At 55.1% G+C, this 15,476-nt stretch overlaps 1 protein-coding gene and 1 long non-coding RNA gene across 8 annotated transcripts in view; one reads left to right on the top strand and one right to left on the bottom strand.

Moving 5' to 3' along the window:
• SCHIP1 (schwannomin interacting protein 1) overlaps window positions 1-15,476 on the bottom strand; it is a 138,309-nt gene that overhangs the window by 10,656 nt on the left and 112,177 nt on the right. Inside the window, exon 1 of one of the 6 annotated variants that reach the window (XM_027464719.3) lies at window positions 4,802-4,846. The exons of 3 other annotated variants lie outside the window; for them this stretch is intronic. In XM_027464719.3, coding sequence (XP_027320520.1) covers window positions 4,802-4,831 — 30 coding nt within the window. In that variant the 5' untranslated portion in view covers window positions 4,832-4,846. Of the gene's footprint in view, window positions 1-189; window positions 743-4,801; window positions 4,847-15,476 lie in introns of those variants that run through there. 2 more of the 6 variants (XM_072042759.1, XM_005027582.5) reach the window with 2 other exon arrangements.
• On the top strand, window positions 3,076-8,548 carry LOC140003246 (uncharacterized). Of its 2 annotated transcripts, none has more exons than XR_011811565.1 (3): window positions 3,076-3,605; window positions 3,706-3,787; window positions 6,242-8,548. It is a non-coding gene; the product is annotated as an uncharacterized lncRNA (long non-coding RNA). The 2 variants fall into 2 exon arrangements; XR_011811566.1 differs by having other exon boundaries at window positions 3,076-3,787; window positions 6,242-6,328; window positions 7,906-8,548.

The following is a 15,476-nucleotide window of genomic DNA, read 5'->3' as shown; positions in this document are numbered from 1 at the left end:
CAAACCCCATTCCCAAGCCCCATTCCCAAGCCCTGTGCCCAAGCCCCATTCCCAAACCCCATGCCCACAGCTTTGTGCCCAAGCCCCATTCCCAATCCCTGTGCCCACAGCCCCGTGCCCAGCGCAGGGCGCTTGGCAGCAGGGGGCCGCTCGCAGCGCGCAGACAAAAGGCTCCTTTCTGTCCCCTACCTTTTTATAATTCCCCTCCACGTCCCGCGCGGATGCCTGCCCGATGATGTCAGCCATTCCATCACCGGCCCCGCTCATGGCCCCGGCTGCCGGGCGCTCCCCGCCGCTCCCCGCCGTGCCGCGGGGACATGGCAGCGTGGCCCCGGGCACCCCGCTCACCGCCGCCCGCCGGCAACGGGGCCTCGCTCGCCGGGGCCTCGCCGCCTCCCTGCCCGCAGCTTGCCCTAATAAAGTCAAAGGCAGCGGCCGGGGCTGATTAGCGGGAGCCGGCGGAGGAAAGAAAGCCGAGGGCTCGCTCCAGCCACTGGCAGCGCCGGGTAAAAATAGCCCCGAGCCCTCGCCGGCTGCGCAAGGGCAGGAAAAATCCCGGTGTCTTATGTCAGAGCCAGGCCGGTGCTGCGTGGGTCCCTTGACAGCAGCAGGGAGCTCCCAGCAGGGTGTTCCCGGCCCAAAGTGGTTCTTTTGGGTGCAAAAAAAAGGTTTCTAGGGGTTAGCGAGCGGAGCCCCAGCAGCCTGGGCTCGCCACCCGCCCCGCGGGAGCTGGACGGAAGCGGGACGTGCGAGCGCAGCTCCGGACACGCGGTTATATAGGGGAGCCTTCGGAGGATGGACCTCACGTCCTGTTTGCCCAGCGAGCCCTAAAACGTGGCGTAGAGGTGCTGGTTTCTGCTGGGACCCAGCTGTGGGGCTGTCGGACCCCGAGCTGCAACAGCCCCACAGCCGAAATGGTGGAGCCAAGCCCGACTGACTTCATCCCACCCCAAATGCGCATGGTGCGGAGTTCACCTCTGCGGTGACACACAAATTGTGCCTTCCTCTGCCCTGAAAGTGTCAGGAAAAAGATAATAAACACGCAGGATTGTTTAATCCAATTATTTTCCCAGGACGGTGATTTGTAGCTCCTTGCCTCGGCTGGGAACTGCTGCCATCCGGGCATTTCATTATTTTTGCCCCCCCCCGCCGCTGACTCACCGTGCCATTTCCCGCTGCTCCTAAAATTAACTTCCCCTCCCGACAATGGGGACCCTGACTGACGTCCGCCCTGATAACGCCTTGGTTGCTCCGAGCACCTTTGTTCGGAGTACAATGAGGCCTACGGCACCGCGCCGGTACGCCCCGGCCCTCATTTTTTTCAAGAAAAGGGTTTTTTGGGGGGTTCTGCAGACACCATCGGCCTGGGAGCTCCCAGGGAGGGGAGGCAGCGTGCAAGGGAGGGGAAGGGCTTGCGGCTGGGATCCCACAGCCTGTGGTGCTGTTGGGGTGCCCACGACCAGAGATAAAGTCACGCTGAGCTCCGGCGAGAGCTCAGCCCCAAAATGGGGGCATTTGCTGGGTGTCCCAGCACGGGGAGCCAGCCCAGGCGATGCCAAAGGCCAGCAGGGATGTGCAGCACCAGCCCCACGACCCTTTGGCAACCAGCGTCCTCTTGAGAGGCACCCACAGCACCCGTGGGCTCACAGGACCCCAAGCAGCAGCGAAACGGGGCCGTGCTGCAAGGTGGGCTCGGCTCGGGCATCGTTGCTGCCGAGCCCTCCTGGGTACGGGGGAAGCAGACGTCAGATTGCATCAGCTGCGAGGCGGCTCCATGGTTACAGCGGCCGCTCCTCCACTCAGCGCCGCGCGATGGGAGCGCTGGGGAGAAGCTGCCAGAACCACCTGAGGCCGCTCGGCTTTTTATAGCACAAAAGGAAAACTTACAGCGGGCACGGACGGAGCGGGTCAGCTCGGGGCTGCGCCGACGGGAGCGTGAAGCCCCGGCCAGTGCCACGGTGCTGCTGGTCCTACTGGTGCTGCTGGGTTTTACTGGGTGTTTTGGGGTGTTTCTGGGTGACTCTGGGTGCTGCTGGTGCCCCCGTGGTGAGGATGAGCCCATCCGGGGAAGGCAGCCTTCCAGTCGGCTCAGGCGAGGGAAGGAAACGGGCTGCTTCGTGGTTTAAACATGCCGATTGCTCACGAGCACGCGAGGATCTAAATTTAACCAGGCCACGCACACGTAACGTTTGTTTGGGTCAATAAAAAGCTCCTAAACATTGCTGGCACACGTCAGCCTCCTCCGCTGGGGGAGGCTCGGAGAAACGCATCCAGCCCCTCGCTGCTCACCATCAGCCTCCAAACACCACCGGTTACCGAGTTACTGGATACAAACCCCAAATTCCCAGTGAATTTCAATGAAAAACACTCAAAGCTCTCCCCAGAAAGGCCGTGCAGGGATCTGAAGCCGGCCTCCACCTCGCGGTCTGCACTCGGACAGCACCGGCCGCTTGCGCACCCTCCCCAGAGATATTTTTGCGGTGGATCGTTCACAGAAACCTCACCAGCACCACGGCACAGAACATTTATCTTGTCGTAGAGGTTTGAATAAATCTCCTAGGAGGTGTCCCTTCAACCCGTCGTGCCCCTGCACTGCAGGGATTTGTTAAAACACAGCCCTGATCAAAATCTTTGGCAGGGGAAAATTAAAGAGTACGAAACAGGGAAAGAAATAACTAAGAGGAAATTACTTTTATCCTTTTTTTTCTAATACTCGGTTTATTTGTGGCCTTCAGGCTGCGTGTCCTCATTTAGCCACCCCGCAGAGGTCTGTATGGGGTGTTTTTACATCAGATTTTAGAAAATGCCCGTTGGTGGAGGCGGTGGTGGCCCCATCCTGGGGTCTCCTGGCCATGGGGCAACCAGGCTGAGCTCAAAGCGAGCGGGTCCCTAACCCCAACCAGCCCAGCACCCTCCTGGTGCGGGCTCTTCTCCCAGCCGTGCTCAGGTCAGAGCTTTTCAGCTGAATTCCTCTAATCCAAACATGTCCTCGGCTTCTCCCAGCGCGCCGGCTTGTTCCTCTATTTGTTTTGCAGCTCCCAGAAATCCCAAGCAGCTCCGGAAAGGCGTGTGGGCAGGGATGCGGGGAGCGCAGCTACACACCGCCACCCTCCTCCCCCCGCAGCGCCCAGGGCGGCCGCCAAAATCCCATCATTTCTGCCTCCGCTTCGATCCCAAACCCGGGATCATCAGCCGCAGCGGGATTAAATCTTGGCCTGTAGGTTAACGGGCCTCGGGGGGCAGGGTTTCTGTGTCTCTTTGCAGTGTTTGGGGACAGATTACATTCAAAGGACCGTTTCCGCGAGCTCTGCATTCTTTCTGCCTGCTTCCACTCTCAGATTTATCGTTCCGGAGGAGAGAAAAGCGGCTCGTAAACAAGCGGAGATTAAAACAGATCCAACGCAGCCCTGCTGCCGTGGCACAAAACCGGGCCAGCAGCATGCAGGGAAGCCGAACAGGCCGGCACCGGGCCTCTGGATACCAGGCACCGAGCACCGGGCACCGGGCACCAGGCACCGGCTCCCCCGGGACCCGCGATGCAGCCGGGGATCTCAGCGTGCTGGGCAAACATCCGCCGTGCAGAAACAATGGCACCATTTACCGAGGTACGAGAGCAACAGGCTCGGAGCTGCAGCAAAACCAGAGCCCCTCGAGCGGGGAATGAATCAACGGGATTATTAGTATTAATTTTTTTTTTTTCCCAAGGAGCTAAAAAGGGAAATTCATTCCCAGTGGCGTTTGTTACGGTGAAAACACGCACTGCAACAGCTTCTGAACCCTTTTCTCCGTATGTATACACACACTTGCAGAGATATCTTTCCCCTTCGTGATGGATTTGGCATTTTGGAGGAGACACGGGCTGAAATCGGGTTAAATGCAGCTGGGGGGAACCCGAGGCTGTGCTGCTGCCCTGGCCAGAGCCTCGTCTCTTGGGGCCCATCTCTGGTGGCCGGCGGTGCCCTGCAGCACGCACCCCACCGCACGTCCGCACGCGTTCGTCTCCCAGCACCGCAGCACACGGATATTTGGGGGGGGGCAACAACCTCCCCAGGCAATCGAGCCCCCAAAATGCCATTCCCCAGGCAGGTGCACCCCCCCGCAGCACCCACCCTCTATTCCAGGGGCTGCGGAGCCGCAGCAACACCCAGGGCCCCTCTCCCCACCCAAAGGATGCTCGGCACGCACCGCCACCACCGCTGCGCCCCCACCTCTGCTGCCAACCCCCCCCCCGGGACCGGGATGGGCCTTTTTAGGGGTCAGGGCAGGGATCCTGGCCCCCCCCGGGCCACCCCCTTTTTTCTGGGGGCTGCTGCTGGTTCTGGGCACCGCCAGGCCGGGTCCCCAGCACCACCCCGGGGGGCGCACGGAGCTGGGGGGGCAGCTCCCTGCGGACGGCCCTAACCCGCAGCACCTGCAATTTGGCATGGGGGGGGGTCCTGTATTTGGGGGGGGGGGGGCACCTGCATTTGGGGAGGGAGCTGTATTTGGGGATGATGGGGCTGTATTTGGAGAGGGGGGGCTGTATTTTGGTGGGGGCGCTGCGCTGCAGGGCGCCGGAGGGGGAGCGCAGCGGGGCCGCAGCGCCCAGCCCGCCCCCCCCCGCACCTCTGCGCCCCCCCCACACCCCAAAAAACCTGCAGGAAGGCGCAGCCCCCTCTCCCTCCCCCCCTCCCCATCCCTCCGGCTGCTCTGCCCCGCACCTCCCCGTGTCCCCCCTCCAAGCCCGGCCCCTCCCCGGCTCCCGTTCTCCTCGGGACCCCCCCAAATCCCCCCACCCGAGGCTCGGGCCCCCCCCCCCGACCTGGTAGGGGCCGTTCTCCTGCAGGACCATCTCGGAGCATCCCGCGGGGAAGATGGACGCTGCCGCCCGGCCCCGCCTGCGCAGCGCCGGCCGCGGCTCTGCCGGGCTCGGGGAGGGGGGGGGGGGGGGATGGATAGGAGGGGAATAAAAAGAGAGGGGGGGGGGGACCGCCGGGCCCAGCGCCAGCCGCCGGCTCCTTCCCTCCCACACAAAGAGCGAGCCCGCCGGGAGATGGGGGGGGGATGGGGGGAGGCGAAAATGGGGGAAAAAAAAGGAATTAAAGCTCCCCACCGGGAGCGCAGGGTGGAGGGGGGGGCGCTGCGCAAAGCTACGCCCCCGCTGGCGCTGCCCCCGCCTCTTGGCGATGGGGGGCACGGGGGGGGGGACGGGGATTTCTCGCCTCCTGTGTCCCCCCCTTAGGCAGAAGTGGCTGTGAGGGGGTCCCCAGCGCACCCCCTGTGTCCTCAGGGCGCTGCCCTCCTCAGATCCCCCCCCCATCACCGCCCCAAATAAAATAGGGCCGGGGGCTTGGCCACGCTGCCCAGGTGGAGGGATCCGAGCCCCCGCTTGGTTTTCTGCTCCGACAGGAGAAAAGGGGGGAAAATAGGGAAGCAAAAGGGTGTTCTCCCATCCCTGCAACTGCAGCGGGATCACCCATGGGTATTATCACAGTTTGGCTTCGCCGCTTGCTTCCCGGGGTGCTGGGTACCCCGAGAGCCCCAGCGGGGCACAGCAGGTCCCGAGCCCACCCTGTGCCCACCCCAAAACGCCGCCAGCACCCCCAGGGCACCACGACGCAGGCCCTGAGCTGCTGTGGCCGGCGGCTGGGGGCACCCCAGGGCCTCCCCTCCGTCCTTGTCCTCGGGGGGAAATGGAAATGAGTGCAGAAACGCTGCACTTTGCTCACGGCGCGTCTGGGGTTTGATTCCCCGCACCAGATGGGCCTCCAGAAAAATCGGCCTTTGTAGGGAAAGGGCCCTGCCCCGGCTCTCCGGGCAGCCAGGCCGGAGAAGCTGGAGCAGGGGTGGGTGGCTGGAGTGCCCTGGTCCCTGTGCATTTTGGTGATGTGGATGGAGAGGAGACCCCAGCTCCTCCGCTCCCACCCACCACAGCAGGGTTTAACCCATCCATGAGCCCCAAATCCCCTGGGGAAAAGTCAGCACAGGAGCGCACGCACCCCATGGGCAGCTTCACCACGTGTGGAAGGTGCTAATGAAAGAACAGAGCTACGGAAGCTCCGTCTCTTGGGATAGGTTTAAAAATGAAAGCCGAGTACCCCAAATGGCCCGGACACAGGCTCAGATGGCTGCTCCGTGTGAACAAAGCGAGCCACAGCGTCGGCAGCTCTACTTCTTGGGGCCTCGGTTCAACATAATCAAAAAGTAAAAAAAACATACTGTGAGTAGGTTTTGAAGAGAGCCTGGTTTGCTTTTCCTCCAGGCCCACGATGTCCTCACGGGGAGCACATGGAAAGGGCCAGACCTCGGCCTCAGCCCAGGGGTTTGCCATCAGCAGCGAGTCAGGCGGGTAGGTAATAATTAATGCAAGGCCTGATTAAATGGAGGGAAAGCTTCCTGGCGGCCGTCCAGGCGGGTCAGTGTGGCACGATGTCCCCGGGAGCACTGAGCACCGCTGCCCTCTGCAGACGCACGACCCAGTGGGAAGCCCTCAAATACCCCAAGACCCCCAGCGGCCCTACCAGCCGGGGAGAGAAGCTTGGGGGCTTTTTACGCCATCTGCTTTTGGGTTTCCTACTGAGGCTTCTTCTGCAGAGGGTTTGGGGTGTGGGGAGATGCCTGTGCTTAGAGGGGACAGCTCCCCCTCTGAGCACCAGCTTTACCCAGCACTGAAATCCCCGTGGTTAAACATTAGGGTTTCATTGCCTATCCCCCCTACAGAAGGAGAAAACACCCGGCGTCCCCAGTTCTGGGGGAAAATGTGTAATTTCTGACTCTGCGCACATCTTTTAGGATTTTTCTTACAATTAACCTTACAGTAAGGCATCACTTAATCACCATGCCCTGGTCCCTTGGGGCACGCACGGGCCTGGAGCTGCCCATGGTCAGCCCCAGGCCATCAGTAACAGAGCACACAGGCTCCCAGTGCTCCCAAAGCCCACGGGGGGCAGACCCTACAATATGACTACACCCGCACAGGAAAGCCGAGCACTCCTGACTGCGTGTTCTCACCACCATGGGAAGGAAGTGAAGAAATGTGGGTACCTCACAGGAAGCCGCAGCCAGCCCTTTCCTTCTGTATTCACAATTTCCCACTGCCCCACGCAGCTATTTTTATGCCTGCCCCACACCACATGCTGAGACCCCACGAGCACCGCTCCCACACCGAGCCAAGGCCAGCACTGAGGTTGCTTTGCCCCAATGAAAACCCCACAGAGTTCCTAAAGAATGGGCTCGGCCCAGCCTTCACACAACTGGGAATCCCATATGGCATCACGGGATTTCATCTGCATTTGCTGATGATTTACTGGGAGTTATGGATTTAGCTCCTCTTTAAGCCAAGCTAAAGCTTCTCCAGGGTTTAAATCTAGCAAGAAGAGGAAAAAAAAAAAAAAAAGATTATTTTTTTAATCGGTTAATACTAGAAATCTCCTTGGAAAAGGGAATATTTGTTTGGATTACATTCATGTGTAATGCTTTAGACCACTGCTTCTTTATTGAGGGAAGATGATGCTGAGCTGTTTTCCATCATTTTGGACATGTTACTCCTCCTTATGGGGAGGTAATCCTCAGGTGATTTAAAAATCCAGACAATGCCTGTCCCTCTTCCATGGACTTTTCATTTCCACTGAGGTTTCTGCAGTCTCTTACAGCAAGAAGCTTTACAAATCCTCCCAAAGCACAGGGGTGCCCAAGATAAATATTTTGGATAAAAACTTGTGGAATAAAATATCAGAACAAAGCTCTTCTTCTTCCTCTTAGAAGACCCAATATGACTTTATCGGGAAATTACAGAAAAAAAATACTCTTCAGTGAATTTCTATTCTTTTGGAATTCGTATGAGTGGGGAATTAACAGCACCAGGAAAGGTGCTGTTGTGTTGTGGTGCTTCACAAAAACCTCTGTTGTGTTCTTATTTTGATGCAGAAGTTACGATGCACATCTTGCAATCATAACTTTCTTGTGGGCCATTTTCAGAGGTAAGAGATTTACGTGGAAAACTTTCTGCGTGTCCCCCCAGACAGCACCTGTGGCTTTACACAACCCAACCACAACTTTCTGTTCCCTCAAAGCACGGAGCAGAAGGCTGCAGCAACTTCACTCTCCCATTATGATCCCCCTGGCGCACAGGATGGTGAATGCTTTACAGTGAATTACAGCAATTAATTCCAGCCACCCAAGTGTCTACAACTTTCTGGTGCTCCAAAAGTGCGGAACCGTGCAGCAAACAATCAGACTTTGCCGTGGAGCTGATCTGGAAAGATGCGCTGATACAGCTGCATGAGCTTGGATTTCAATTGTGCAATTCATAAGCTGGCTCGCACGTGCTTAATAGAGAATTTACAAATGGCCCGATGATTAGTAGGTATGATAATCCCACCAGTTATTTACTGCTAATGAATGGAGAACCATTTCTCCATTCTCCTTGCTAATGAGCGCGGTGAGATAGCAACAGAAAAGCTATTGCTGCCTCCCCGCAATTTTATTTATGTTCTTAAGAATAAGCTGTTCCTTCGGAAATGCAATACTCACATTATGCAAAATGCTAAGGCGAGCACGAGCTTTCCAACAGAACGATATAAAGCTGTAAGGTTTTGTATTAATATAAATCATTTAAAATGCTACAATCCACCTTGCTTCGCAGCGCTGTTTCTTTGAGAGAGGATCTGTGATGAATTCCCAAAATTAAACCTCGCCCGCAGCACAAATGCAGGGCAGCACCAAGCACAAGGCACCCTCTGCAGACAATTACACGACTTCACTGAAAAAAGAGCAAAGTTTGTCCCTTTTGTGCCCTGCTGCTCCATTTCCAACAAAACAAGGCTAAATTAGTCCTGCCCATAGGTGGGGAGTGGTAGGGAGGCAAAATAAATGGGTTTTCCTAATCTCCAGCTGGATGGCAAGTAGGAGTAGGGGAAAATGGGGGGCATTTACAGCTCTCACACAGGTTTTTGCTCAGCAAAGCCCATTTTCTGCACTAAAATGTGCATTTTAATGCAATGCTGGGAGAGGAATTGGAGCATTTTCCAAAGATGATGAGAAAAGAGCAAAAAAAAAAAAATGGTGTGAGAGGAAGGGGAAGAGGAAGAGAGATTTCCCCTGAGATGATGAAGAACAGGTTCCCCAAATGGGGACACGAGGAGTTACGTGGAGATGTTCATGAGTCAGGTGCAGAAAACCAAACCCCACACCCCGAGCTCTGCACCCAGCAGCCCTTCAGCAGCCTGGGGATGCGGGCACCAGGGCAGCCACGAGCAAATTTGGGATTAAAGCCTTTAAATTGTGACAACGTCCCTGAAACTCCAGCACGGCCATGCAGGAGCACAGACACACGTATAACCTGCGTTTACACCCACAGGCAATTAATTTGTCTGCGACGTGCTGCATGCTGCAGGCTGTAGCTGTGTTTGTCTGATAACAAAAATCAATTATCAGTGAAGGCCCTGAGCCCAGGGGAACATGAGGGCAGCACGTGTGGGTGGCACCAGCACCGTTCTGGGATTATTCTGGGATTATTCCGGTATCAATTGCCTTGAGCCTGCCTGTCCCATCCCGTTCCCCTCCTGCTTTCCAGCAGGGAGCGTCTGGGAGGCTCGGGTAGGGGCTGGCTTTATATGGGAACTCACTCGAATTGCCAAGCAGGTGGCAAAAACCCAGAACGGGGACTTAGAGGCTGAAGCAGTACACAGACCATGCTACCAAGTCACTCGGAAATTAAAAGTTTCTTTTTCAAACCCAGCCAGATCCTATAAACACAGAGCACGAGGACAGGCAGATAAGAGCAGTGCCCTCTGACTGCTTCCTGAACACAAGCAGGAGCGTGCCAGGACGGCCCTGGTCTGAGTCACGGGCACGACACCAATAAACAGGCGGGGATTTCTCGCCCCGTTTTGAAGTTCAACGTCTGTAACTCAGCTCCTGCTGACAAAGCCTGGCCGAAATCTATTTTTATTATTTTTTTTTGAGGGTCTATTTATGCTACGCACACACCTCTGCAAAAATTAATTAGCCCTCACGGAGCTTCACCCCCCCTGAACTGTTGAGATCAAGGATTTCTGGAAGTCTGCAATTGCTGTGTGGGAGCAAACCCAGATCTCAGCCCTCAGAGCCCGGCTCTTGCCGTCTGTTTCACATTTGCAATCCTTCAGAAAACGGCTGCAAAGGCTTGAGAAAGCAAACTAAATCTCGGGATCCCATTTAGGAGAGGGGCACGTCCTGAAATGCCACCGTTAGCAGCAGCTCCACCAGCAGTAGCACCCTGCCCGGCCTGGCACCTCAGTTCCCCATGCAGGACTTGCAGGCAGGCACAAGAGGGCCGAAAGCACGGCGTGCCCTGCTGTGAGAGCTGCAGACAGGGCCGGCACGCCGAGCGTGAGGACGGAAAGCTCTAAAAATAACAGGATAAGCAAGGGTGGATCCCAGCTGAGCCTCGTTAGTCATGGAGAGAGGGAGTCACAGCCGGCGGCGAGGCAGCTCCATATAAGAGCAAGAGAAGGATGCTCCTCGCCTCTCCCAGCTCCCAGTTTTCACTCCCCCGCTTGGCCGTGGGCTTCTCCTGCCAGCAGGCTGAGCTCTGGGAGCCCGCAGCTCCTACAAAGCACAGAGCATCACTGCCTGCGGGTTTTTAGGGCCAGGTGTGACACGAGGTATTTCCTCCCTGTGGTATTTCCTCCGTGTGGCATTTCCTCCCTCCTGAAGCCGTGGGGTGGATCGATAACCACACACCAGTGATCTGGGTTAACCCCTTCAAGCTGTGCGAGCCACCTGGCCCCCTTCTCCTCCCCCCATTAGTGCAATTAGGGCACTAATTGCAGGCCCAGCAGCAGTCCCGGCCTGCCCGGCTCCACCCGACCAGGCCCAAAGCCAGCAGGGCCGTGCCTGCAGGGGACACAGGTGACAGCCCCGTCCCTGCGGCCTCCCCTGGTGACGCTCAGCTGGAGGGAAAGAAACGTGCCTGGGGCTGGCAGGCAGCAGCTCCTTGTTCCTGGGCCAAAAACCAGAAAATTGCTGCTCTGCTCCGGGCAGGGGCCGGCTGCTGCCTGTCTGGGGGCTGCCCCAAGCAGGAGAGGAGCCGCAGGCAGCGTTCCTTTCCCCAGCCCCCTTTTCCAGAGGAACCCATGTGCACACCTTTTGCAAACAAACCCGTGTTTTTCCAAAGCCTTTGGAGCCCCGCAGCAATCAGCCAGCAGCACGACTACTGATACGCCTTTATCAGAGGCTGTTCCTATGTCTCAGACTCCGTCTACGGAGAAATGACAGGCTGCATTTCTGTGTTTCACCAGGCTACCTGTGTCAAAGGAATGGGGGAAAAGCTGCTCACGGGAAGAAAACATTAGGGCAGGAGGTTGTCATTGTGCCATGTAGCTTCCTTCCTATCACTCCTGACAGGAGCCACGGGCCATGAGCAGAAGGCCAAGCAATGGCATTTTCATGTGCACCGACCAGGCAGGAGCTACATCGCCCACCACAGCTTGCACCAGGCTGGGGGCTCAGCAAAGTGCCCCCAGGGCAGCAGGGACCTGTCCCCAGAGCGTGTCACCAGGTCGGGCACAGAGCAGGCGCCAGGCCTGGCCTGAAGCTGGTGGCACAGCTTGGTTTTCATTTTGATGGGGGAGTGGGGGAATGGCTGACAATGCTCTTGGGCAAGTACCTGAGCTGTGGGAGGAAAAGGAGAAGGCGATGATAATGCTGGCTGCTACGGCAAAGTAAGGACAACCTGAAGTTACAAAATAAGTGGCCCTGGGGGCAGGCAAGATTCAGTCCCCAGTGCTCAGGGAGAGCAGCTCTGCTGCAAAGTGGGAAGCAGCAGCAGCATGGCCAAAGTGCTGGGTGTTTCTGGTTGCCAGCACTCGGGCAAGTTCACTTTACCAGCGGGTGTTAGTTCCCCACAAAACATGTGCTCTTGGATGTTTTCATTCACTAGGTTTCATCCAGACACATTACTTCATCAAGGAAAAAACTTCCCATGAAGCTAGTTACTAGTTCAAGCCAGCTGCCCCTGTCTCACAGCTGAAATCCTGTCCCTCCGGCACTGCGGGAGGGCAGGGGCTGATCCAGATTTCGGACAGCTCCAGGCTCGGATCCAGTTTTGTTTGGTGAGAAACGCAAACATAAGAGTAATTAGCAGGCATACCGTAAGCAGTATGTCATGTCCTACAGACAACATCAGCACTAAGTTTATATATAAATCCCCCGCTCCAGAAGGCTCTGCATCAAGACCAGGATGTGCAATGAGAGCTCTGCAACCCACGGAGGGGTGTTGATGGCAGGGACGTGGCCACCCAGCTGTCCCAGCTCCTAGGACCCCTCCACGCATGCCACCACAGCCACAAACCCAGTGGCCACCTCCTTGAAGCTCTCCTTCTGGTGCCGCAGAGGCTCTCCAGCATCTATTATTAATATCAGTAATTTCAGTGTTATGAACCTTCAGCTAATTCTACGTCCAAACCCCTTTCATTAGTATTCAAATGTGCAGCTAACAAGGTAGGAGAGACTACGAACAAACTGATGGAGAAGATGGGAGCTGGGAGCGACCCTGGAGCTGCAGGGTGGCTCTGCAGGGACAGCATCTTGTCCTTAAATAGCTCCAGGTCAGCCTCCATAAGTGACAAGCTGGGAGATATTGAAGTTAGGAGCCCAGCACCACCGTGCAAGCACCAGGGCTTGCACCTCTGTGCTCAGTTGGCGGAGCTGCTGGCTGCCCTGCAGGAGAAGGGCGCACATTTGCATCCGTCTTTTCTCGAGCACTTTAACATTCCTCTTTTCTCCATTTTGCTGCAGCACGGCATCAATCTTTTTGTTAGAGCTGTCTGCCCAGGGGAAGGTTGGAGTCAAACAGCACTTAAGGCTGGAGCACAAAGCCTTCACCCTACAGAAAATCCTATTTCACAAGGTCCAGGTGAAAACTTCCACCCGTCCTCTGCCAGTCACTCGTGCTCACCCCTCTGCAGTGTCACTGCCACACCGCTCCCGCACCTGGCTGTGCAGTCCTGTAACTAAATGGGCTCGAGCAGCTCATTTTCCTAATCCAGAAAAAAAAAACACCCAATCCTCCCCATAAAAGGTCTTCCCCATAAAAAAGGCCTCTTTCATCTTTGCAAGTCACAGCTAGAAGTTGCCTTTGCAGTTTTCAGCCCGAGAAATAAAAGATGAGGAAGCAGCAGAAGAAAGAACAGGCCAGCCAGCTTGTGTCAGCCTGCACACCAAGCTATTAGGCATTGACTATTAACGTCTCTATGCAAGGCGTAGAGCACTCAGCAAGGAAACATGATTCACAGATTACTTGTTTTTAAACCGCAAAGATCAGTTTATCATCAAATTCCTATCAGGCAAGGAAAACAGGAAACACGATGGCCACACATGACCCAGGTACAGAATCCTGGTATTTCCCCAAGTCCCTCTTTAATAAATCCGATACAGGAGTTACATTAAATAAAAAGTTTAGATTAAATTTTTAATAACTCACTAAAAGCATTTCAATCCTCTGCAGACTGTACATACTACCAGCTTTTGTATGCAGAGAGAATTAAGCACTTTAATATAGTTCTCCCTCTCTCTCTCTCTGTTTTGCATTGCCACCTACTAACCGAGAGAATTACATCTCATCCCCACACTTCCCCTTCCCCATCCCCTTTGAATTGCAGTTATTTCCTCCAGCTCAAGTGAACACTTGGATTTCATTTTAACAAAGCACGGACAGGTTGGAATAAATGGCTTTAGTGCAATTTTCTCATTTGAAGGAGATCTATAGATCACTGAGCAGGAAACCAAAATTGGTGATATAAATAAGATCTACTACTGCTGTGACGCAAATGACTCCACAGGCGTGACAGGGAAAGACAAAGTGGACAAAAATGATACAAGTACTTGAAAAAGCTGGAAACCCTTGAAGACAGCAGCTATTACTGAGTGTTCCCATCTCAGGCAACAACTGCAGCTCAGGTAACGCAACATGGGAGCTCATTTCCACCAAAGCCATTAACGCTTTGCTTATAGAATTAGGATTGATTTGGGATAAAGGTTAGCTGGAAGAAATATTTCCAAAGCTGGCCCTGGTTTATTTCAGTTATATCTCAGGACGCTTCTCATGCAAAAGTGGAATTATCCGACAATTAACAGCCAAAATGTACTGAGCCCCACTGCTGGAGAAACTGGAGCCGCTGCTCAGAAGCATTATTCCTCCGTGCTACTTGTGGCTGCTCCGCCTGGCTTGGGTGACCTTACTGTAACAGCCTGCAGCCATAGAAACCCACCGTCCACACTGGCACATGCTGGAAATCGCTGAACTGACCAGATTATGTGATTATCCCGAGCAGCTGCTTGCTGTAGGAAATAAATATCTATACAGAGGCACGGGGAGAAGCTGGGATAGCAGACTTCCTTCCAGAGCCAGCTGTAGCTGACTTCCATAACCGCACCATGGAAGCACATATACCCTAACAAAAGCCTTTCTTTTTGAAAAGAAGAAATAAAGTCTGTTTTTTTTCTGATCAAACACATTTTCAGCAGAACTGTTTAGCACTGCCAGGTTCGCAGGACGTGGAGCACTGGGTACTGTGAAAGCAGCATTCCTAGAAGCACATCATATTTAAAAGTAACCTCTAAAACATATCGTGCTGTCTGAAAAAATGACAATTTCATTTAAATTTCATGCTCAAAGCAGCTCCTGCCCCTCTGTGTTGGCAGTGGGCATCGATGGCTGGTTCTGCACAGCCTAAAAGACCTGGGTGCAGCTTCCACGTGTGGCTGAGCAGCAATTTCCAACTGCAGGCCCTGAGGAAGGTCAATTTGCATGGCAAAACCTCCTTGCTTGTTTGTTAAACTAGTTGCCAAACACAAGTTTCTTAAGGCAAGAAAGAAATCCTTTTGCTTCAGCAGGGGGAGTCGCACAGCCTTCTGAACACAAAGCGCTTGGGTGCTCAGAAAGCTTATTTTATGTGCTTAGCCAAAATACTGGAAAATGATTTGTTTCACATATTAGTGTTTACAAAACAGATCACACAGCGCAGTGGAGCCCACCCTTGCTTTCTGTTTATCCTTTGCTTTCTTAGGACGAGAGGCAAACCCCATGCGTCCTTCATAAGGCAGCCGGCCCTGGGCCGCCTTCCTCATCACAGCGAGGACAGAGGAGAAAAGTTCATTGCCAAGAGAGAGAAAACAGCGCGTGCTTGTGTGCAGATAAGGGCAAGAGCTGCGTGTATGTGTGCCCACACAGAGAATAAATCATGTGGGACGGCCGTGACAGGACACTTCTCTGAGCAGTGTGGTGCTTTGCTCTGCCGTCCGTCCTGCGGCCTGCACTGCAGGCAGTGTGCTCGCCCCTTGCTCCTGGCTGGGTGCTCCATGGCACAGCCACCACAGCCTCTCCCTCACTGGCAGTAGGTTATGTGGAAAGTAGAAGGGCCCTTTTTGCTACTGGGAGAGACAGAGCAGTGCTAACCTCTCCCAGACACTGTTCATCAGACCGGGTTGTGGTGGAAGCGCCATGAAGCTGCCTG

This window comes from Anas platyrhynchos, chromosome 9 (genome assembly GCF_047663525.1).
Source record: "Anas platyrhynchos isolate ZD024472 breed Pekin duck chromosome 9, IASCAAS_PekinDuck_T2T, whole genome shotgun sequence".
Taxonomy (NCBI): domain Eukaryota; kingdom Metazoa; phylum Chordata; class Aves; order Anseriformes; family Anatidae; genus Anas; species Anas platyrhynchos.
The sequence above is the reverse complement of the archived record's forward strand: the minus strand, read 5'-3'. Positions and strand labels throughout refer to the sequence as shown.